The sequence below is a fragment of the Phascolarctos cinereus genome, unplaced genomic scaffold, assembly GCF_003287225.1.
Source record: "Phascolarctos cinereus isolate Bilbo 61053 unplaced genomic scaffold, phaCin_HiC Scaffold_4;HRSCAF=312, whole genome shotgun sequence".
NCBI classification, from domain to species: domain Eukaryota; kingdom Metazoa; phylum Chordata; class Mammalia; order Diprotodontia; family Phascolarctidae; genus Phascolarctos; species Phascolarctos cinereus.
The window spans coordinates 81,855,740-81,879,984 of NW_027555847.1; the positions used below are offsets into that span (position 1 = coordinate 81,855,740).

A 24,245-nucleotide genomic window follows, 5' to 3' on the forward strand; every position below is an offset into this window, starting at 1 on the left:
GCAATGTTGATAAATCTCTCCCAATTGTTATAGTAGCCCTCAGGCAAGAGACTGTGGGCTTTATACTCCTTATATAAACAAAGTATTGTGAAACCTTGGCCTTGGAGAACCTTTGAGGAGTTATTTGGTATAGCCAATTTGTCTTAATGACTGATGCATTACCCCCTTTAAACAACAGTTCAAAATTATCCATTGTAGAGTGGACCAAAAATCTTTTCCTCTTTTGCTAAAGGTAATGCCAGTGGGATTATATGACGCCTTTCTTGAATGCACTACCTGGTCCATCCCCATCCCCAACATGTGAACCCCAGAATAGCTGTCAAAATTTCAGGGTACTCTGAAGGTGGGTTCTACATCCACTCATAATCATTGCTAATGATCTCCCATCAATGTGTTTACTTTTATTAGCCAAAGGACCTAATTAGTTAAAAACAAAGGCATTTAATAAAATAACAGTGGAAAAAATAGCAATAGAATATTCACCTGATAAACCTGGTGTAAAATCTCACAAATACACCATCAGAATGGACATGTATAGGGATCATCCTTGAAGAACACACTCATAGGGAAACGTGGCTAACACATATGAAGTCATATGATAAATAGGGAACATGTGTGGCCAGGGAACCCGTGAAGAGTGATGACTGAAAACTCTGACATATCTCTGCAACAGCTGGTCACATTCCATTTGCTGTGTGGCCCCTGAAATGTCATGCAAAGATGCATCTTTATGTAACACAGGTGGCACTTTGGGGTTAAAGTTCCTTACTGGTATTTTTATTTTCTGTGGGGTCTGATATGAGTCCTTATTTGTTAAGAATTCATTGTGCATATAAAGTCAAGAGCATTGGATCTCTAGTATAATCACCTGTACTCTGCATCAGTCCCATGCCACCTTGTCTAACAGCTTTGTGGTGTCAGATCAGGTATCAAAGACTTCCTCTCCAGATAATCGCCATCTCTCCATGAGAATATCCTTAATTGTCTTTGGCTACACTGCATGAATGACAGCCTGAACCACGTGCTGAACTAATGCCTCCATCATCAATGGATAGCTGCCCAAAAAGGAGGGTGCTAGTTATTGGTTCTCAGAAGGCTTATTAAAGTCTATCCAGCTGTCACCATCAGGGCTCTAAGCTTGCTCACCGACTTTTGATCAACAGTGGGAAGTTTAATAGGCAATATGTACCTGCTATGTGCCAGGCACTATGCTTAATAACGAATTTCCAATTTCTGCTTTTGTCATTGATGTCTTTCAGGTTCTGAGAATGTCCCATAGTTCCAGGAAGCTCACAAAATAAAGACTGAGCTGTCTTCTTTCTTCACCTTAGTTTGTACCATTCTTCCCAAACAGTCTACAGCATGTTAAAAAAAAAAATCCCTTCAAAATCCTCATCATAACAGCCTTTGTGTATGTTCCAGATAATTTTTTATGAGGTTCTAGTCTCACTACTGAACACCATTTACCCAATATATGGGTAGCCACAGGTTGGATAATGTTACGTGAACAAAGTATAAAATGGAACTTTAACAAGGCATGCAATGATATTTCAATAAGATATACAAAAACATTTTTAACAGAGTTGTGCACTGGTTCCATGAATCAAAGTAACTGGATCTCTAATGACACCTTAACAGAAAAGAAAACCACTAAAACTTTGAAAAATAAAAAGGCAGGGGAAATCCTCTATATTACCATATAAGCAATTTTTTAAAAAAAGCCTCACTGGATCCCTACAGTGCAGATGTAAGTAGCCTTGATCTAATGATCAATAAATCCATAAACATCCTAAAGCTCACAAGCAAACTCCCCAAAGTTTTTAGAACCTCTTGCTACCTCAGGTTCAAGGTCAGATGTTTGGGGAAGTCATACTCAAATACTCAAAGATCTCCCATATCAATTCAAGAGTTTCCTCCAACAATGCACATCGGAGCTCATCCATGCCTGCCCATCCTCTGAGACACGTTCTTCACAATATTTGATTTGCAAGATTCAGCCAGCGTGCTGGGAGACTTTCTTGATTTTTTCAACGCATCCAATAGATATTTTTGTGTATACAGAACAAGCCTATTGAAACATAGTGCAGATGATTCCAATTTAGTTGGCAATATCCAAAGCATCATAATTTCTTGGTGTTTGTTGGCCTGGACATTCACAAGGACTACAAGAGTGGCAGTGTCCTTACTCTTCTTCATAGCTGACTCAGTAGTCAAGGGAAACTTGATGGTAGAATAGTCATCAAGCTACCTTTTAGTGGTACTTATTGAAAAGTACTTGGGCTGTCTTCAAATCCAAAGTGTTTTGGGTCACCAGAATGTGGGAGGATTTTCTCCTTTTTGTGGCCATGTACACCCCTCAACACTGCGTTCTTGGCCTCCAAAGCCTTCAGCTTGGCTTCTGTTATGTGGTTGGGGGTGGGGAGAGAACAGTTACTTCAGTCTTCATCTTTGGCATTGTCTTGAAGGAAAGGGCCCTTCCTAAATATTTCTGGATATTGAAGGGGCACTGGTAGAGCACCATTTCTGACTACCTGCGATCCCTTGCTCTTGTCACATGACCCATCTTCTCTTCTTGTCATGCAATCTCTCCATTTCTTCAGTTTGTTGTTGCAGCCTGCTCACAATTGTGTGCCTTTCCATTGCCCGTTGTGTGATACTAACCTTTAATGCTTCAGAGGCATTCAGATCTCATTACCATGGGAAAATGGTGGTAAAATGTTAGTGTTGAAAAGATGGGCCTGTCTTTTTATGGGAAACTTGGCGTCAGTAAAAAGGCTTTGTAATTTCTCAAAAGCAATTCTGCCTTTACTCCTTTTCAATTCTGTACCAAGCTCATTATCCTCATTATCATTATCATGATCCATATATACATGCATGTATAAGTGTTTATATGTATACATGTATGTGTGTATACCTACATATACACACAAAGTTCTATAGGGTACACTCGAATGTTGAAATCTGGGTTTGGGAGGTAACAATAATTTTGAAAATACAACTCAGTTCCCCATCCAATGCATTCCCTATCAGTAGACTAGTAACGGCTAAATAAATGTTTGTTGAATTGAATTAAGGAAAGGTCAAGGGAAAGCATCTGTGCTTCCTAGAGGGTGGGAAAGGAGATGGAATAGCTACTCGGGTGCGACTTTTGCATACGACACCAGATGGCACTCCAAGCTCTAAGCCTTGCCCAGATTTTGTCGGAGGTATGACTAGATTCCCAATAAAATTCAGAAGTTATTAAACTATTTAGGTTTGTGCCCATAGGAGACATCTCACTATCTCCTTACATACTTTACAAGACCTAAATTATTCACCCACATATGTATTAAATATACATTTTCTAAAGCTGAAGAAAACTTAACAATATTAGCTTTAAAGCACCACTCCCTCCTGGGGGCTTCAGAAATCTCACCTTCATCCACTTTTCTGTACCTGGTACTCAGAGACTGTATTAGATGGGGACTACTCCTTAACATTTGATCACAAAGTTCAAAGGGCATGCACTAGCCTTTGTCCCAATTCATTACATGCCCAGTCAGCTTGTTAGCTCCCAGAACCTGATGCTTTAGCAAGATGGTCACGCAAGGGTCTTTCTGGCATTTCATTTCTAGCATCATCCACTGTCACCTCTGGGCCTGAGGCCACAATAGCAACTCGCATATTGCCAGCTCATTGTTTCTGTTGCATTTCTGGTATGTTTGGCATGTTTTCTGTAAAGTCTTTCTTATTCAAATGGTCTATATTGCATGACATTAAACAACCTTAAGCAATTCCTTTTACTTTAAAAATCCTAGACAATTCAGCTCCTAGCCCTTGCATTTTCTGTCGTCTGGCAGGGAAAAACAACCCACAGTATTTCAAACATAGGTTACATCTGGGAGTTAAAATCAGACTGGAGAAATATTATGCCAGAAGGATCACAGAAAGTTTCATGAAGGGGGTGAATTTCATTTGGGATTTGAAGGATGAATAGTTTCAACAGGCCAGGATATGCAAGAGTCGCTAGTATCTGAGGCCATGTTTAGTGAAGGGGGAGAATGAATGAGAATCAGGAGGCCCAAGGTCTGACTCTGGTTCTACCACTTGCTGTGTGACCTTGAACAAATCTATACCAGTCTCCTCATGTACAAAATAAGCTAAATTTGACGTTCTAAGAAGTCTGTGATCCTAAATGTGATTTGACTGTATGTCCAAAGTTCAAAATCGGTAGGGCTTGACTCTATTGGCCTTTTGTGGGTGACTTTGAAGTCCCTGGAATGGTTGGTTCAATTTAAATCTCCCTCTAGGGATTCCCACCTCAGCATCTTGGTACTGCCTACATACCTCTGCTCACCTTCTCCTCTCTACTATCAATTCATAACTAGGGCAGACCAAGCCTTGCTGGACCCTATGCACCTTGAGTCTTAGCCAGAACTGAAGCACAGACTTCCTGATCTGTCCCAGACAAAGGTGACAGCCTAATTTATCATGTTAGTGAAAACAACATCCGGCCTGGAAAGCGCAATATACTCAAAATCAGGAGCCCTGGGCTTCAACACCTAGTAGTTGTGTAACTTCAGGTAAAACACATCACCTTTCTGACCCTCAGTTTCTTCTTTAAAAGAGGTATGATAATACCTGACCTACGTGCCTTATATAGGTGTTTGTAAAAAAAAAAGTTTCAAACTGTAAAAAGCTACTTAAATGTGAAGTATTATTACTATTGGAAATAGTAATGATAATTGTAATTAATAATTGTAATATATAGTATAGTAATAGATATATAGCTACAGTTAATATATAGTTAATAACAGTAAATCTCTCCCCCTATTATATTGTGAGCTCCTTGAGGGCAACGACTGTTTTTTTGCCTCTTTTTGTATCTCCAGCCCTTAGCACGGTCCTTGGCTTCATAAATGTTGATTGATTGATTGATTGATTGATTAATGATAATGGATACAGTCAGTCAACAAGCAAATGAAGCTCTGCTGGGTACTTCATAAGAGGCTGCGAAGGGGCTTGTGCCCTGGCCTTCTCCTTTTCCAGGTCTCTGGAGTGTTCCTCAAGGATCTTCCTCTAACATCTCTGAGGGACTGCTGCCACACATCCTCTGGGAGGATCTGCTGGGCACACTGCTGTTTCCTGTCTCCCTGATCTCGCTAGCCTTCTCTGTCTCTGTTGCATCCTTTTTGTCTTATAGCACAGTGAAAACATTTCAGATGTTTCCCCTTGTAGCATAATATTAGAACAAACAAACATAGGCAACTGCTTTTATATGAAATGTCCTCAGTGTTTTACCTCCATACTTGATGCCTAGACATAAGAGGAAATTGAAGAGGAAAACAAATACATTCCTGACCAAGAGGAGGTTACCCATCAAAGGGCTGGGCACACTTCTACTAGGTTTTTACCATGAGTTTAAAAAAAAAAAGGCCCCAGGTGGATTCTTTGCTGGTTCCCCATGCGAGGATCTAGGGGACACTTAGCTTCTATATTTTAGGCCTGCCTGCAGAAGGTTTGCAGCCTGGTTTGAAACATATTTCATGAGATGGGGTGCATTTGGTTTTTTTACTTCATTTTTAATGTTCTTTTTAAATTTTCTGTGTTTTATAAATTAATCAAAAAAGCCCATAGCCAGCGATGTAACAAAAGGGCGGAACCAGCAGGATCGGGGCTAGAGCCATGATTTGATTGGTTAACCGATAAAGGTTGGAGCTAAAGGGAAAGGAGCAATGAGTTGTCTGACAATCAGAGGGAGGTGGTGGTTACCTCAGAGTGCCCTTTGGTATTGAATTGTGTGCATGACAGATAAGAATGAGTATTTCAGTGACAGCATTGAATCTGATCTAAGCATAATCGGCTACATTTCTAGGATTAGAATCTCTCCAAGGTCAGTGATGTAATGGGGGGACAAAAACAGAACAAAACACTGGATTTAGGGGTTGGAGGAGTTGGGCTGAACCCCAGCTCAGGTACTTACTAGCTGGATAACTGACTTCATCATTTTGGTGCTCAGATTCTTCATCCATAAAATGGGAACTTTGAACTCTTTTTGTCCCTAAGCATTCTACGATTCTTTAATTCTCTGAGTCTCAGGTTCTTCATCTTCAAATGACCAGAATAAAGCCTTTTCTTGCCTACCTCACACTGTTACGTAGATTATAAACTCGTTGAGGGTTTCATCCACTTTTCTGTTTCCACTTACAGAATTTTAACACAGAGCCTTGCACACAATAGGTGTACAGGGAATACTTGCTGACTGAGATGAGACAATGCTCATAAAAGGATTTTGAAAAGTATAATAAGCTATACAAATCCAGGAAATGATTTGGGCTTTATTCAATCCAGACAGCTAGGGAAAAGGTCCCAGGGAAACCTCCCATGCCCTAGAATAATGATCAAGATTTCAAACCACTCCTGTCTCTCTCAGATCCTGAGGATGGAAGATAAGGTCTATCTCACGGGAACTTTTTTGTTGTTTGTTTTTATATTTTCTAGTCTCCTCTGTCCCATTAACTTTCATTCACAAATTTGCCTCTTATTCAAGAATCAGTAAAACCCAGTGCTAGACAGCCTTCCTCGGTTGTATGATATCAGGAAATATAGTGTTCTCTCCACTAAATGGATTTTGGACCCAATCTGTCCCTTTCCCACCCCACCAAAAACACAGCTCTAGTCCTTATTCCCCTCCGCTCCCAAGCTTTGGGACACAGCTTCCCTGTCTACCTACCTTTCAATCTAGAATCAGCTCAGGCTTCCTGTGCCCCACTCCCATTCTTCCTGTTCATGCATCAGCATCTGGGCAAAGAAGACCAGGAGAGTCCAGCACCTTTTGTCTGGTCTTAGGAATTTATTACTCACTGTCATAGGTGACTCTGAGGAGTGGACTTTTCAGCAACAGTTTTTTCTCCCAGCCCTTGCCTCTTCCCCTAATAAGCCTTTTTTTTTAATAATTTTTTTTAATTTTACTTTTTTTTTAAATTTTTAAATAATTGGGGTTAGGTGACTTGCCCAGGGTCACACAGCTAGTGTCAAGTGTTTGGTCTGAGGTTGGATTTGAACTCAGGTCCTCCTGACTTCAGGGCCAATGCTCTATCCACTGTGCCACCTAGCTGCCCCCCTAACAAGCCTTTTACCAGAGCTAGCTTTGGAGGCAGAAGAGGTGAGAGCCCAGGATTCTGTAGCTGTGGGCAGACTGCTCTGGCTGAAAAGTCTGTCTCTCACCCAGATGCCACAGTACCTAAAATTCCACCATTAGAGAGTGATTTCTGTAACTCTCTTTGGATGCCTCTTTTTAAATACACATACTTTTGGAAGGTGCTAAGGCCTGGTGTCTTAGTAGCTCTGGGCCTGGAGTCAGAAATATCTGAGTTCCAATCCAGCCTCAGGCACTTGTTAGCTATGTGACCCTGAGTAAGTCACTTAACCCTGTTTTCCTCAGTTTCCTCATCTGTAAAATGAGCTGGAGAAGGAAATGGAAAACTACTGCAGTGTCTTTGCCAAGAAAACCCCAAATGAGGTCACAAAGAGTCAGACAGGACTGAACAACAACAAGGCTTGGAGCTGGCCCATCCCTTAGCCCTCTACCCTGCCCATGCCTGAAGGATCCCCAGCCACTTTCCTTTGCCCCCACCAGAAGGTCTCCTGTCCTTGTACCCCCAAAAGTCTCCATATCATTGACATCTAAATAGCATTCTAAGGTTTACAAAAAGATTGTTTAATGTAGTTTAATATTGGTATTGCTAAGGCAATCAGGACATCAGAGAAGGATACCTGCTGATCTGGGGTGGGAGTGGGGAATGTCTCCTGGGTTCCTCCCTTCTTAATCCCAAGAAAATTTACCCTGAGCCAGAAATTAGCTGTGGACTTTGACAAGCTAGCTTCTGTCATAATAAGGGATTGTAAAGAGTAGAAGCAGAGAAGATAGAGGACAGGAATTGAGGAGAATCTACTTGGAGTGGGAGAAAGAAAAGGGGTGGAAAGGGTGGTATATAGGAACAGCAACCAGACTCCCGAGACCAGTATCATGTAATTAATTCATTCCAGGCATATGAGGCAAGAGCTTTGTTGCTAGAACCAGTCAGGATTCTTGAGGCCAGTCAGCAATCCATCTCTTCTTATTTTTCTTTTTGCTTGTTTTTGCTATCTTTTGCTAAAAGTCTGTTTACCTTTCAGTTTACTTTGTCTCTTAAAAGGACAATTATGGGGCAGCTAGGTGGCACAGTGGATAGAGTACTGGCCCTGGATTCAGGAGGACCTGAGTTCAAATCTGGCCTCAGACATATAACACTTACTAGCTGTGTGACCCTGGTCAAGTCACTTAGCCCCATTGCCTAGCAAAAACAAAAAACAAACAAAAAAAGAGGACAATTATTATATAAAGGCTGTTAGCCACTGCATTGCTAATCTATGTGTGGTTTTGCTAAAAATGGAGAAGAGAGGGACATTTGGGGAGCGCCTAGGAGGGGGGAGAGAGAGAGATTTTGAAACAGCAGTCATATTATGCCCACAATTCACTGATTAAGAGTTTGATGTTGAAAGAGAGATTTATTCATTTTTACAACTTAGGGCAGAGAGAATGCTTATTTTGGTATCTATTAAGGCAATGAATAAGTCCGCAGTGTTTGGGGGGACGCTGACTTGGTGGGCTAGTAGGGAACCTGGACTTCTGCCCTTGTGATCCCCCACTCTCCCTCCTAGAGGGGAAGAACTGAGGAAGAGTGGATAAGGAAGAGTAACCAAGCTCCCCAGAAAGGAGAGGGGAGAATAAGCGTGACCGCTAATTCTTCTCAGTAGCACAGCATCATCCAATCATAAAGATTAAAAGTCAGAATATCTGTGTTACCTTTCTGTTTTACAAATGACTGATGGCAGGAATGAACATAGTCACTCCTCCGTCAATGTGTTACCTTCCAAACAATCTACACTAGGCACCGTGGTGAATATTGTTGAAGGCCATAGTTTATTCACCCCTTGTTTAGAGCCAAATTCGGTTACTTATTCATCAAACATTTTTTGAATGCCTGTTACACACAGGGCCCTATTGTTGAGCCACAATCCCTGCCCTCAGGGAGATTACAGTCTAGTGAGAGTGAAGGAGTGGGGTTAGGATCCTAAGATTCAGCTAGAAGGAACCTTAGAGGCCATCCAGTCCAAATCCCTCATTTTTTAGGTGAGAGAAGTGAAGTAACTTGAAGGTGACACAGGCAGGAAGTGCAGTCAACATTCTGTCCATGGGACAGCTGAGCTTTGCAATTGACAAAATGCTTCCCAACCCCATGAAGGAGGTAGGTCTGCACCGTCATTTCCAAGGGTACAACCTTAGAGTTATAACTTACAAGTATGCTTTAGAGGGTTACCATGTGTGCCAGGAAAGAGGAAGGCATACATATCCTTCATGGGTTCTGTATTTCAACCATCTGTGGACTGACATAAACTTAGCTTCAAGAGACCCTATCTCTCTGGCTCACTTTTGCCTTCACTGAGTTGAAAAAAAATCTTTGAAAACTTGTGATGCAATTTAGGTCTATGTCTTCAATTACTCAACCTGCTAACAGACTCGGCTAAAGAATGGCTCTGAAATAGCAGAACATTTCATTGAGACAGAAATGAAAAGTAAAGTAATAGGAACCAATATCAGCCCACATTCCCTAATAAGTCCAATCTCCCCCTCCTCCTTCTCTCCAGGGTAATTTGGGAAACGAACCCCTCCATACTGTTTCCTCCTTACTCTGGTCTGCAACCAGAAGGAGGAAATTGGGACCTTTAGTTTGTAGACAGCAGTGGCCCTCCTGCTTGAAAACTTCACCAGTTAGCATCTGCTCCCTCACCTGGCCCTTCCTGGTCTCTTTGCTGCTCTCAGCTTGGCTCTTCAAGTGGCCTCAATCTCACAATGAGTTCCATCAATCTTCCATCTTCCTCAATCCCATTGGCACAATCTGCCCTAGTGGCCAAAACTCGCGCAATTGGAATTCTTCTGAAGTATGTTCATTCACTGATCCCAGACATCTTGGGAACTGTTGTTTTTCCCTGTTTTGGCCCTGCCTCAGTTGTGCTACAAGGTAGAAGTATATTAGCAGGTGTACCATATGAGTAGATGAAACAGGGGTTTCAGTCGGTCAACTATCATTTATTTAATGCTTACTACATGACTAATGCATGTTAAGCTCCAGGGATACAAAGAAAGCCAAAAGACAAACAATCACTACCCTCAAGGAATGTATATTCTAATGAGGAAGATCCCCTGTAAATAACTAGGTAGAAGAGGTGGCTATTTAGGTAGTGCTAGTGAGGGATAATCGTTAGCCATCCTTCATGCTATCAAGTCAAGAGACGACAACGAAGACCCTCACTCAGCACATTGGTCAGTAGCTTAGAGAGAATCTAAAGAAGAATGTGGACGAGGCTATACATGATGAAAAGGTATGGATGGCTTGAGTTCTGCACTATGGAAGAGAGGGTCAATATCAGTCAGTCAACAAACATTTATGAAGTACCTACTATGTGTCAGGCACTGTGCTAGGTGCTAGGGATACAAAGGATGGCAAAAGATAGTCCCTGCTCTGAAGGAGCTCACAGTCTTTGTCAGTAAGATCATGGATGAAATATTAAAGTATATTATGATTACTATTGGATCATAACACCTCTCTTTTTCTCTAAAGGGCTGTGAGGCTGAAAACTATTTTGAACTTGTATTTGGTTTGCTTTATTTTCATCTTATATTTATTGTCTCTTGTTTCTTCCGAGGATTTCTCTTCCCCTTCCATTATTCAGCAAGACAATTGTTGTAACAGAGATTTACAAATAAAGAGGAAAAACCCAAAACCAATACATTGACTATGTCTGCCAATATATGCAATACTACAAACCCACAGTTCCCCACCTCTGCAGAAAAGGGAGGGAAATACATTTTTTCAAGTCTTTTCCAAGGCCAAACTTGGTAATTATAATTATACCACACTCCATTTCATTAAAAAAAAAACTTTTTCTGAGCATTTTCAAAATGTTTTATTGATTCTCTTTTAAAATTTATTTTGATTGATGCTATTTTAGTGGGTGTTTTTATGGGCAGTCATTTTTCCTCATGAAAATGCATCTCCATTTCATTATGGAAATCCGTGGGGAAGTAGGTTGTGGTTTACAGAAATTCCCTTTCCAGTCAGCGTTTCCGGAACACATCCCGCCAGAGATATGAAAGATGCTGTATTAGAATAGCAAAGGAGACTAGCTTGTGACTGATAGTCTGTAGGTGACTTTTCAGTCTTGTGGGAATGAGAAAGGTCCAACAGCACAAACCCTTCAGGAAACGTCAGGTTCTGAACGAAGCAACAAGGTGCCAGGGACGCTTGGTAAAAACATGTCGGTGTCTTCCCCAGAGGATTCTGGGCACACAGAGAGGTTCCATCTGATCACTTAGCGATGGCTCTTGGGTGCAGAACAGCAGCTAGGTGGCTTTCTGAGACGGGGAGAGACCTCATTGTTGGGCTACACACACACTGAAGTCAATCTGGCCATCGAAAATGAGTTACCTTGGCCACACAGGCAGAAAGCCAGAAGGCCTAGGTTCTAGTCTCGGCACTAAACTATAATATATAATATATAATATATAATATATAATATATAATATATAATATATAATATACTATACTATACTATACTATAATATAATATATATATATACTATATATATAATAATATAAATATAATATAATATAATATAATATAATATAACATAACATAACATAATTAATATAATATAATATAATATAATATAATATAATATAATATAATATAATATAATATAATATAATATAATATAATATAATATAATATAATATAATAACATAACTATAAACTATAATCTATAAATTGTATAGTCATGGGCAGGGCACTTCATCTTTGCAAGTCCCTTGCTCCTGAGCCTGTTTTCCCTTCTGTAAAATGATATAGTTGAACTAGATGGTTTCTGGGAGTCCTCTGACACTGTGACTGTAGGAAGTTGGATAGGTTTCAGTTCTGTTTTTCAGTAAACAGGAGAGTCGTTTAATGAAATCACTGGACAATTCCTTGAGGTAGAAAGTATCTGAGGTCCTCCTGGAGTCTGCCTTTTATGCCACCCCCAGGAAACAGACATGAACACAGACATGGAAGTTGATTTACCCATTTTGTTTTTATAACATTCTTTCCTGGGGATGCTCACTCCATGTCTACATTCCCCCAAATTAAAGCATGGCCTAGAGCCCAGCTATGAGAAGAATTTCCTGAAGTCAGTGCAGTGGCAGGCGTAGCTCTGGTCTTAGTGGCTTGGGGAGGAGGTTGGGTTAGACCAAATTGGCTGGTGGCAGTTGTGGGTGATTTGTCAGAATGCCTGGGGTGATGGTTTGGCAATTCCTGTATGCAGCTGTTTCTCCTGGCTGCTACCGGCCTCTCTGTACCCAACACACCCAGGATCTATACCCCCTACTCTGGGCTGTACTCAGTGCCATCACACTACCTGCACTATCCTGGTTACTCTAATTTCCCTGAACTATGGAGGAAAGAAAAAAGTTAATGGAGGTTGGGGCGTAAATCTGGCTTATCTTGGGGCAGGGTCTTATTGTTCATAACATGAGGGAGAGGGAGTAAAGTTCCTTCCAGCTCCAACTCTTTTCTCCCTTGAGAGTTGTGTGACCTTGAGCAATTCACTTCTTCTGACTCAGCCTGTTTTCCCCAGTCAAAAAAGTTGAGATAGTAATCCCTGCCCTTCTTCCCCCAAAATCATTCTAGAGTCATAGATTTAGAACTGGAAAGGACCACTAAATATGACATGTGTCTATACATATATGTGTGTATGCATATACACACATTTACATACATATAAGTGTATGTTCTACTATATTTGTATTCTACGTCCTGGAATTTCACATTTTGGAAAACAGAAGAAGAGATCTAGCTTCTTAACTATAAGCCAGAGGTTCTACTGTGCTGTGGTAAGAGTCACAGTTGGTTCATCTCCCAGGAAGGGAAAGGGGTGGTGAGGGGAGTGTGACTGGAGGGGAATGTGGCCTAGCTTGGCCCAAGGCCCATCTCCCTATCCCACAAGATATGTCCTCTATCTTTGCCTCTGTGTATGTTGTTGCTTTTTCTGAACCTCCATCTATACTGTGTGTGGGAGTGTGTGTGTGTGTGTGTGTGTGTGTGTGTGTGTGTGTGTGTGTTTCCCAAGCTTTCCATTTCGTGCTGTCACTGAACACCTCGACACATTGCTACTAGTATTTGCTTTCCCCCACTATATCTCTGTGCTTCAGTCTGTCTCGACTCCACCCATCTCCTCCCTGCCCCAGGAAGTCCACCAAGTACCAGAGACAGAAAGGATGAACCCATTACTATACTGGTCCCCCAAGATGGGAAAGCATCTTGCATCTCTTCAGATGCAATTCAGGCTTCACATTCCTGGTCCATGGACAGGGGACCATTCCTAGCTGCCGTCACTCTGCTGGCACTGAGGGCTGGTCACTTCCCCCAGACCTCTGAGGAAACTGAACTAGATTTACTGTGGGCCCTACTTCTGGCTCAGATGGGGATCAGGGTGTGAAGAACTCCAGCTGGGAAGAGGAGACCAGGCCCCTGCCTCCCCAGACTGGGCAAAGGCAGGTATGGGTGGTCCCACTGTCAGAAGTAAGTCTTTCTTCTCTCCCCTCTCCCACCCCCACCCCAGTCCCGCTGTCCCTGCTAACCATCCCAGTCCTTCTTCCTCCACAGTCTAGAAAACTGAATCCCTGGGAACACTGACAAGATAAATCTGGATCAGCCATAGGCTCACAGTGGTAGAAAAGAGCTCCCCCGCATCTCCCCTGAGGCTTCTTTATTGGAGGCTGATAGGAACTAACAGCATCTAACCCTCCTCTCAACTAAAAAAAAAATTCCCTCTGAAATTCCCCCCACCCCAGGAGTCACAGATGGGCTGTAGCTCCCAACAGCTAGAATTTCCTTCTATCCAGCCCAGCCCCCAACCCCACCATGATTACTACACCATGTCCCAGAGCTGGGACAGGGTCTTTGGGATTCAGGTCTTGTTTTCCTTGGATAGGGCATGTGTAAGAAGATGATGCGGACTGACGGGGCAGCGTTGAAGTTTCAGGTACAGACTAGCAGCTTGCAGAATGCTCTAAGCTAAAGCAAAGCCTGTTTCCCCATTTGACCCTAGGGTTTCCTGCAACTGACCAGGTGAGTGCCTGGGCAGGGCTGGGCCGTGGTCATCAGCCCTCTGTCAGGCCCTCCGCCCAGCTGGCTGCCTTACACTCTCTGACTCTGGCTCACTCCAGCCATGGAAACTTGTATTTCAGCCCATAAAAATGTGGTTGCAGGAAATGAGCTTCTGTGGTTGCCAGATGCTGAAAGTTCTGCAGACAGTGGCTGCTTTCCTCCTTGAGTCCTCTCAGGAAAAAGAAGAATGTGGCCCTTTGGGACAGGACACAGGGGGACTTGGGGCTTTCTTTCTAGCCTTTGCAAGTTCTCCAATTCTCTAGGTTCTTGGGGAATGGGGTGGCAATTGAGTATGAGAGAGATACCAGAGGGAACAAGGGTGAATGCCTGGTTCTGCCCTGAGACAGACAAAGCACACACCTACCACTGGGCTTTAGACACGCTAACGTGCTTGGCTGTAGGCAGACGGGACCAGAGTGTAGTTAGCTGCCTCAGAGCCTCCTTCTTTCTCCAAACTCACCTCCCCTTCACCTCAACATGGACCCAGCACTCCAATGAGCCAGTGGTTGGGGCAGTCACTGTCTCCCCCACCCTCCTCACCCATAACCCCCTCCCACATACACACACACATACTGCAAACATTCCAGCCTCCATGTTCTTGCCTCATATTCTCTTAGAACGCTCCTTTCTTTCCTCCTTTCCAAATCCTATCCTTCTTCCAAGGGCCAGCTCAAGTCTGATGGTAACCAGAAAGCTTCTCTTGATCAATACAGCTCACACTGATCTCTGAATCACAGCACTTTCTCTGTACCCCACCCACTGGCCACTTAGCAAATATTACTATTTATTCCAAGTTCTATTTTGTTTTTCTTCATCAATCTTGTGTCTCTGCCAACCCCTAACCTAGATAGACTGTGAGCTTTTTCTTGGCTCTCACATCCTCCTCTGTTTTTTCTATACATCCTAGAAGTTTGTCCTAGGGCAGGGTCTGGCTCCTTGATCTCTTTCCAGACTATACTCTCCTTGAGGGCAGGTCCAGGCATCCCCTTATCTCTCTCATAAACAATCCCTGCTTGAGAATGGCCGGGGACATAAGGCAGAGGATGACTGCTGATTAAACTCGACTTTTTCTCTCCCAGCCCCTATCTAATAAGAAGACATATAAACACCAGCATTTGCATGACTCAAGAGAGCATATGTGCAGCTAGTGGAGAAGAGGCCAGACCTGGTGGGTAGGATGATTCAATTGCAGAGGCCCGGGTGCAGCTGGCCCAGGGCAAGGGCAGAGAACTTCCCAAGTCCCTTAGATGGGCATCAGAATGTGATAGTGGCCAAGAAATTTGTGAAGAAGAAAACTCTTCAGAAGAAAAGCCAGACTGTTCCGTTGTTTTATTGGAGACATAAATAAAAGAACCAAGAGGTCTCATGGTTTATGTTTGGATTTTGTTTGTGTGTTTTTATAAAAAAGTCAACACATCACCAGTTCCCTTACATGTTTCTTCTCTATGGAGCAATATATACAGCTTTTCATATATATATATATATATGTATATATATATATATGTATATATATATATATTTATATATAATATGTATTTTCAATAGATAACTACATTCAAGTAACAAAACATGGGATTTACAATCTCTCTCCTCAAGTAGAGGAGCAGAAAATTCACACATGATTCACAGAGGAAGGTACCTAAAACCCCAACCATGCAAAAGACCTGCCGCCTATGGGCATGGAGGCAGCTGGAGAAATAATTACAATCACACTGTTGCATATCATGGGGGCCCAGGAGAGGGCTGAGAGGGGGCCAGGAGAGATCCTAGCCCTGTTCACTCTTGGGAACCGGTACACATAGCTAGCTAGCACTGGTGGGCTTTTGACCAAGGAGGCGGAGGGTTCAACAGAACACTCATTTCTCCAGGAGTCGCTCAAATTTGGGGTTGACAAAGGAGAAGCCGGCAAAGGCTGACTGGTCCATGGAATCAATGAGGTTCTTGTCACTGAAGGATAGGCGGGCCTTCTCACTTAGGAACTCCCGGTCAAAATTGTTGTAGTCGCCGGCTGACTTCTATAATGGGGAGGTATGAAGGCAAGGAGTTGAGTATGTTAGAGGTCAGAGTGAGCAGGTGGCAGGACCTTAGGCCAGGAGAAGGCCATATACTCGTCCCTCCTGTAAGTCCCCAGCATGGCTATGGCCATGATCCTAGGACCTCTCTTAAAAGTAGGGTATAGTGGAGGGAGAGGGAAGGAGGACCCTAGGTACCAAAGAGAATGAGTGGATATGGGAGACTAGGAAACCTCTCTATTTTTCTGGGCCTAGCCTTTAAACAAAATGGGCTCTCTCTGTTCTAGACATGCTCCCTCTGTTAGTTATGGTTCCCCACCTGTGACATCAAAGGGCGGGAGGCCAGTTTCAGAATGTGAGATACTCTTCCCTTCCCCATAAAAATCTCTTACCTTTTCAGTATCCCTGAGAGATACCTTCATGCATAGAATGATAATAGATCTGGGAGTCCCAGCTATTAACCTCCAGAGAAGTGATGAGAATGTGGCCCAAGTTCAAATGGGTGGCTTCTCATAGGAATATGGTAGATTCCTTCCTTTTGCCATGGTTGGAAAACTTCATGCCCTAAACTCTCCTCTCCTAAACTCCTCCCTCCACCTTCGAGTCCCCCTTTTGGATGTATTGGTTATGGCCCCTTTGTGGAGGATGGCTGCTGTTCTAGCTTTGGAGGTGATGGATGATGTCCTACTTGGGCAGAGGGACAGTGGGTGCTGTACTGGTGACTTTTCATTACCCCTGTTATCTCCCCCTTCTGTGCTCCCACCTGAGGGTGTCCCAAGTCAAACCACAGATGCTTCCCTCATATGAGTTTGCACAGAATGGCTGGTCTAATTCTTATGTGAAGCCCAAGTACCAGAACAGAGGATAACTCTAAAGCAGGGAAAGAGAAGGCAATATACAGAAGAATAGCTTGGATTTCATTGAATCCCACTCCATCTCCTGCACAGAAGAGCTAAATCTAAGTTAAATGGAATAGCAGAGAGAAGGGGAAAGGATGTATGGAAGGGGGCTTGATGGTGGTGATGGTTACACATCTCATACAGATACATAACTCTTGCAATGTATGTGGCTTTTCATGTACATATTAGCCCCACCCCTCTTTCCCTGCTCAGGGAAGACTGTCAGCTCTTTAAAGACAGAGACTGGTCCCTATGTGTCTTTGGATCCTTCAGAAGATCTGGCATGAGGCTAGGCACAAAGCAGATACTCAATCATCAATATCTTCTAATTTAATTCAATTCAACCCATCGGCATTAATTGAGCATCTATTAGGTGCCAGGCATTGTACCAGGTCTGGGGATATGAAGACAAAAATTAAATAGTCACTGACTTCATGGAGCTTACTTGAATGCCAAGCACATGATGGGGACAGGAAACGTCTGCTCAGCTGAAGAATGAGAGAGAATAGATAGAGGAACCAAGGAGGGCAAGGTCAAAGTCAGAGAAGAAGAGAGTGGAGTGAGAAGGTGAAAATAGGAGAGGTGGTGGATGGAAAGAAGGCAGGGAAGTTTGAAGATGGATCTGGGGGCGGGGGAAGAAGGAGAGTTGGGGCCAAGCAACTACAAGGTAGTGGGACCACTTACCACTTTGGGCTTGAATGGTGGGTCCACTTCCCTCTTCTCCAGGAGAGTCCAGTTGATAGTCTTGAAGAACGGATGGACTTTGATGTTACCTGTCACCCCCAGTCTCTTAGTGGGATCTCTTTCAAACAACTGTAGCCCAAAAGAACACCATGGTTATATTAGAAAGTTATATAAACACACGTTTAAGTTCAAACTCAGGAAGGATTTAGGCAAGTTTGCAGAGAACAACCTACAAGAATCAATCACTGGGGGACTTAGGTGATGGACAGAGTGAGGATTGCATCAGAGAAGCTGGCCATGGTCTTCTCCCACCTGGTTCTAGGTGCCCCAGCCAGAGAGAGAAGCTTCATCTGGAGGCAAATGGATGATCTGATGAGTGAGCCAAGAAGTTCTTCTTGTTGGGAATAAGGTTCTGTTTATTTTTCTATAATGCTTCATGGTTACAAAGTGCCTTTATATACATTATCTAAATGAGATAATCTTCAAAATAATCCTGTGTTTGGAATTATTATCCCCATTTTAAAGATGAGGGAAAAGTAAAGCCCTGAGACAGGGAAGTAATTGCCTATTATATAGGGCTAGCAGGCAACAGAGCTGGGACTGGAGGGAGAAGAGGAGAAACATCAATAGTATATGGCACTCAACATGGGACATTTTGGATGACATTATTTCCACCAGTTGAGAATATTCGTCTTTGCTTCTCTACCCATACAAATTCTACCTTCCTTTAGGGCTCAGGTCAAGACCAGTATCCTCTGAAAAGTCATCACTGACTACCTCCAGCCAAAAGCAATTTTTCTTTTTCTTCTGCTGGGTTCTTGCGGTCTTTATTGTCTGGACCTCTCAATCCAGCTCTGTTCTTAATACAGAGAGTAATATGTGGGTGAGTCTTGTCTCCTGAATTAGACTGTGGGTTTTCTGAGGGCAGGCACCTTGTGTTTTGAGCTTCTCTCTATATGCCAGTACCTGGCACATAGGAGGTACCTGGCCACCTTGGTACTTAGAAAGATGGAGTGAAATGCACACAGTAAGGCCAAGATGTTGTGAACTTGAATGAGCTCTAAATTTGGAATTAGGAACCCAAGCTCAAATACTGACTCCGCTACCAATGACCTATGTGACCTTAAGCCAGTCACTTATTTCACCTTTCTGGGGCTCAGTTTCCTCATCTGTAAAACAATGACAGAGGTAGAACTAGGTGACCTCTAAGGTTCCTTCCTGCTCAGAAGTAAATGGGTAAAAAGCACTCATGTTGGAAAAACCAAACATCACTGATTCAGACAGACTGACTTCAGGGGTGACTAGGCCAAGCTGGCTGGCATTGGGGATGATGGAATATTTCTAAAGACCTGTGGCTTTAGTATTATGCAATATATACATTTATGGAATAAGGGCCAACAAAGATGAGCCAGGTGGCAGTCTCACAGACCTGATTTCATGAATGGACAAGAATCAACTGCATTGTTTGTCTTCAATTAAATGCTGTCTTGGAAGTGAGTTTGATGGCATCTAAGAAGAGACTGTTCCCTTAAGTAGGTTAACTCCGCCCTCTCCCCAGTGCTCTTGAGATGATTCCTTTGCTCCAAAATAAACTTTCCTCTACTTTCCTGCAGCTCCTTCCCCACCCCCACCCCAGCCTCTCTTCACCAGAGAGAACAAATCCTACTCAGCTCAGCTCAGTGGCTTTACAGTTTGAAGAGAAAGAGCTCCCCCAGGTCATGGCTGTAACACGCATGTAGTGACCGAGGGGTTATGACTCTGGAAGGAGCCCATGACCAGGAATAGGGAAAAATGGGAACTCGGGCTCTTTCTGCTTCTTTTCCTCCTCTCTTACAAGTATCATGCCTTAGAGAGTAGCATCCATCAGATCGTGAGCTCTTTGAAGGCAGGGACTGTCTTTGACCTTTCTTTGTAGCCCCCAGTGCTCACTTAGCACAGAGCCTGGTGCATCATAGAGGAGCTTAATAAACACTAACTGATTGATCTAGGCAGCTAAATGGCTCAGTGGTTAGAGCACTGGGCCTGGAGTCAGGAAAACCTGGCCTCAGACTCTTCCTAGCTGTGTGACTCTGGGCAAGTCACATAACCTGTCTGCCTCAGTTTCTTTACCTGTAAAATGGGAATCATAATTGTACCTACCTCCTATGGTTGATGTGAAGATGAAATAATATCTACAAAGTGTTCTGCAAACCTTAAATTTCTATATGAATGCTAGCTTTTATTAGCTATTATCTTCTTCCAAATCTTGCCATCCTTGTCTGGGCTCTCCCTTCCTCCTGACAATGCTCTCCTGATATCAATAGGAGTCTTCATACCTTCTCCAGGATGTCTTTTGATTCCTTGGTGATCCATCGTGGGTAGTGAGGCGTGTCCACACGGATGGACTCAAAGAGCTCATCCTCGTCATCCCCATGGAAGGGGGATTGCCCAATAAGCATCTCATATAGGAGGACACCAAAGGACCACCAGTCCACTGAGAATGTATACTTCAGGCCCTGCAGGATCTGTAGAAGCAAAATGGGAGAGCTGGGGCCAGGGCAGGCAAAAGTGCCTCTGGGACAAGCAGGGAATGGCACGGGTGCTGGTGGACTCTCTTCTATTCTATTCATAGTCATACCCAATTAGACTTCCTGAGTTCTTTCAGATCTAGAAGAGATACTCAGAGATCATCAACTTTCTCATGTGACAGAGGAAGAAACGGATTCCCAGACAGAAGAGACAAAAGAATGGCCCAAGGTCAGACAGCCAGTTGGCAGCAGAGCTAGGAGTGGGACCCGTGTCTCAGGACTCCTAGATCAGTAGCTCGTCCTCTACACCATTCTTCCTAAGGTCTCTTCCACCTCAGACATTCTCTTGATTGTTTTCTCATCTCCTCTACTAAGAGATCAGAAAGCCAACCCCCTCCCCCGCCCCCACTCCTGAATTCAAAGCACTTTCTCAAAGTCAAATTATTCATCTAGTGGGAGTAGGGAGATGTGAGAAACCCGGGCCCAGAGAGAAAGAAGTGCTCATCCGAGGTTACAGAACAATCCAGGGGGCAGAAGGCCTAGGTGTCCCTGGATGACCATGCTAAGTCCTGGCACTGGCCAGAGACAGAAAAGAAATGACCACTTCTCCAGCTGTGGGACACCAAGATGGCACCTTCCAGCATTTGGGGCCAGGGAAATGCAACACAGCCTTCACTGATATGCCACTCTGGTCGGAGGCTAAAATATTTGGCACTCCCCTGTAGACCCCAGTGATTCAGATAGGACAGATGCTGAGAGGCCCCCAGGCACAGGAACTCTCAGTCCTGGAGACCAGGCTTCAAATGGTTCTGAAGGTTTCCTGTCAGGGCCTTACAGGTGGGTACTGTCAGGTACTGTCAGCCTCTGGCCAAAGCTAGGTGTAGGAGACCCCTTCCTGAACCACCTCATGCTCTGTGTTTCACAAGGTAGGTCTCCCTCCTGGGCCAGGGCAGGAATGCTTACTGCCCAGGCGCATTCTTACCTCAGGGGCAATGTAGTCAGGCGTACCACAGAATGTGCTGGCCCTGCTCTCCCCCACCACGTTCTCCTTGCACATCCCAAAATCGGCGATCTTGATGTGGCCTTCTTTATCCAGCATCACATTGTCCAGTTTGAGGTCCCTGTGGGACAGTAAGATAAAACAGAGGGTTCACTGAACCAGCCTGATACAGCAGAGGAGACCCTGAGCTTCCCATCTTCTTCACCCTTGGCAGAGATGTCCAGCACTTGGGATGCTCTTCTCAAGCAGGCCATTAGAGGCCAAGGAGAGACAGACAGACCAACACAGGCAGAGAGAGACATGGGGGTGGAGAGGAAACAGAGGAGGGAGTTCTCCTTAAGGTGAGTATTGATCAATGGGGGGATGGGGGGGAGGGAGAAGAGACAGAGACTCTTCTCCATGGAGCTGAGACAAAAGGGGCTCCCAATACCCCCAAGAGCAAGAGTGATTAAATGGACCCTTGATGGGCTCTTCTTCCTTTTCCTTTCCCCCCACCTCAAGGAGATCTGCCTTTGATCCCTGGTCCTTAGGAAAGACCTCTTCTTCAGCTCTGCTGAACCTGGCCTGTCTGCCCTGGGTTCAACCTACCTCAACAAGTATTTGTTAGGCGTCTACTACAAGCAGAACACTGCACCCCAAACTGGAAGGGACTGTAACATTTGGCTAACAGGGGTTCCTGTGTTTTTGGAGCTCCCAGTTGCCTTGTATCCCTTACCTCCCACCCCCCCGTCCATTTCTAGGCCATGACTCACCTGTAAATGATGCCTTTGCTGTGTAGGAACTGTAAACCACACAGGATCTCAGCACTGTAAAACCTGTCCAAGGAAGGCAGAGGAGGATAAGAGAATTGGTCACTGTTGGATAAGGTAGCTCCTCCAATCGTGTGGAAGGTCAAGGCTATTGGAGGAGTTTAGGGTCTTGGTGGAAGAGAAAAGCATGGTTCAGGGCATGCAGAGGGTTAAGACCATCGAGGAGGGATGGCTACTGGAGAGCTGATTGTTGGAGTTAAAACCATCAGAGGGTATTTGGACTATTTTGGTGTAGAGGTTTAGGGCCATGATGAGGCAGGACAGGTATTAGGGCCATTGGGAGGCTTAAAGCTACAGTGGGGTTTAGGCTCATAAGGAAAGGTCAGGGATATGGAGGGGATGTAACCATGAGGAAGTATGGCAATGAAAGTGGTATGGCCACTAGTGTTAACATCACTGGGATGGAGGGTGCGGGCAGGGTGATGGTGGAATAGTCATTGGAAAAGTGTTAGGGCCATGGAGGAAGTTACCATTATTGGAAGAGGATTAAGGCTAGGAGGAGATAGGGCCATCAGAAAGTTAGATTCCCTCTATTTGGGCTTTTGGTCACTGAGCAGAGGAATTAGGTTCACGACAGAAGTTGACCATAAGCAGTGGGCTCTAGCACCACAGAATTGAATAGGGCCATGTCAAAGGAAGTAATGTTAATAGTTATCAGAGGTTTAAGGTCAAGGGGAGAGGGTCAAGTTTATGGAGGATAAGTTAGGACTATAAGAGCAGGTAAGGGCTTTTTCAGGTGTCTTGGAAACAGGATGGGTTAGGCTCATCCTCTGGGAAGGGGTAGGAGCTGGCTTAAAGGTTTGCCTCTTCTGCCCTTCTTACCGCTTCTTCATCCCCAGGACACATACCCCTCCCTTTCTCTCACTACCAGGCCAACTAAAGACCATGGGGAGAAAGTGAAGTTTGAATTCATACAGTATCACAGGAGAGTTTTTATGGGAATCACAACTTAGACTGTGCCCCAGAGATCATGTTGGGCTAAGGGCCAATCCTATACCTAAACTCTTTTTCCCCAAAAGAACATTGCCTAGAGGTTCCCTATATCATTCCAACTAAGACTGATGACTTCTTTTTTTTTTCCCTCCAAACACAATCTGGATGACTGAGCTCCTCAAAAGCAGGACCTGACCAAGCTCAATATCAAAGTATCAATCCTGGACAAAAGTCAGAAGTGGCAGTGGGAGAAAATTCAAAACTCAAAATCTTATGGAAGTGAATGCTGAAAACTAAAAACACTAAAACAAAATAAAAACTAAAAAACTAAAACATAAATAAATTAAATTTTAAAAAAATCAGGAGTCAAAAGCCCAATCTCTAGTTTCAACTTGGTCCCAGCTCAATGTGTGACTGTGTAACCAAATATGATAATTTATGTGAAAGTGCTATATAAATGTAAGGTGTTATTAATGTCTCTCTAGGCCTCATTCTTCTCATCTGTAAAAAGGGGATAATAATCTCTGGCTTGCCCTTTTGGTCTGAGGATCTAACAGAAGAATGAACATGAAGGGAAAAGGCCCTTTATGCACATAAGGAGTTATTATCATTCCCGGGCACTGCCAGAGAAGAACAGGACATTGGAGCAGCAAAAGCTGAGATTCTAAGATCAGTCACCTAGTCTCCCCAACCCTGACACTTTATAAATGAGGAAACTAAGGCTAGAATGGACGGGGACTCCCTGAAGTCGCGGTGAATTCAAGATAAGGCTGGGACATGCATGAAACCAGTACTTCTGGTCCTGGGCTCTTTTCCAATCTACTCCAGCTTCCAACAGAGGGTGATCTGAAGGGTACCAAGAACGCTCTATCTGCTGCAAATCTTTCCTCTGTCAGCCCTGATCCCTGGGGCTCAGACACGGTGAGTACGGCTTCCCAGGAGAGAAAGACAGGGGAACGGAAAAGGGTCTAGGGGACACTACAATGCCTTCCACTCTGTAGGGGGAATCTTCCTCCCACCACCCAGGAACGTCTGGCCCATCACTCACGTGGCTCGGTACAGGTCAAAGCGTCCCTTATCCTGGATGTGAAACATCAAGTCGCCTCCATTGAGGAATTCCATCACAAAGAACAGGTGATCCTGGCCAGAAGAAGGGAAAGGTAGTGAGCATAGGG

General features: G+C 43.9%; 1 protein-coding gene across 1 annotated transcript in view; it reads right to left on the reverse strand.

Moving 5' to 3' along the window:
* Window positions 1–15,540: 15,540 nt before the first annotated feature.
* Window positions 15,541–24,245, reverse strand: part of PRKCD (protein kinase C delta) — a 59,421-nt gene continuing 50,716 nt past the window's right edge. The window contains 6 exon segments of the mRNA XM_020971535.2: window positions 15,541–16,241; window positions 17,822–17,950; window positions 20,137–20,325; window positions 21,311–21,449; window positions 22,081–22,143; window positions 24,119–24,210. Of these exon segments, the coding sequence (XP_020827194.1) occupies window positions 16,083–16,241; window positions 17,822–17,950; window positions 20,137–20,325; window positions 21,311–21,449; window positions 22,081–22,143; window positions 24,119–24,210 (771 nt within the window). The 3' untranslated portion in view covers window positions 15,541–16,082.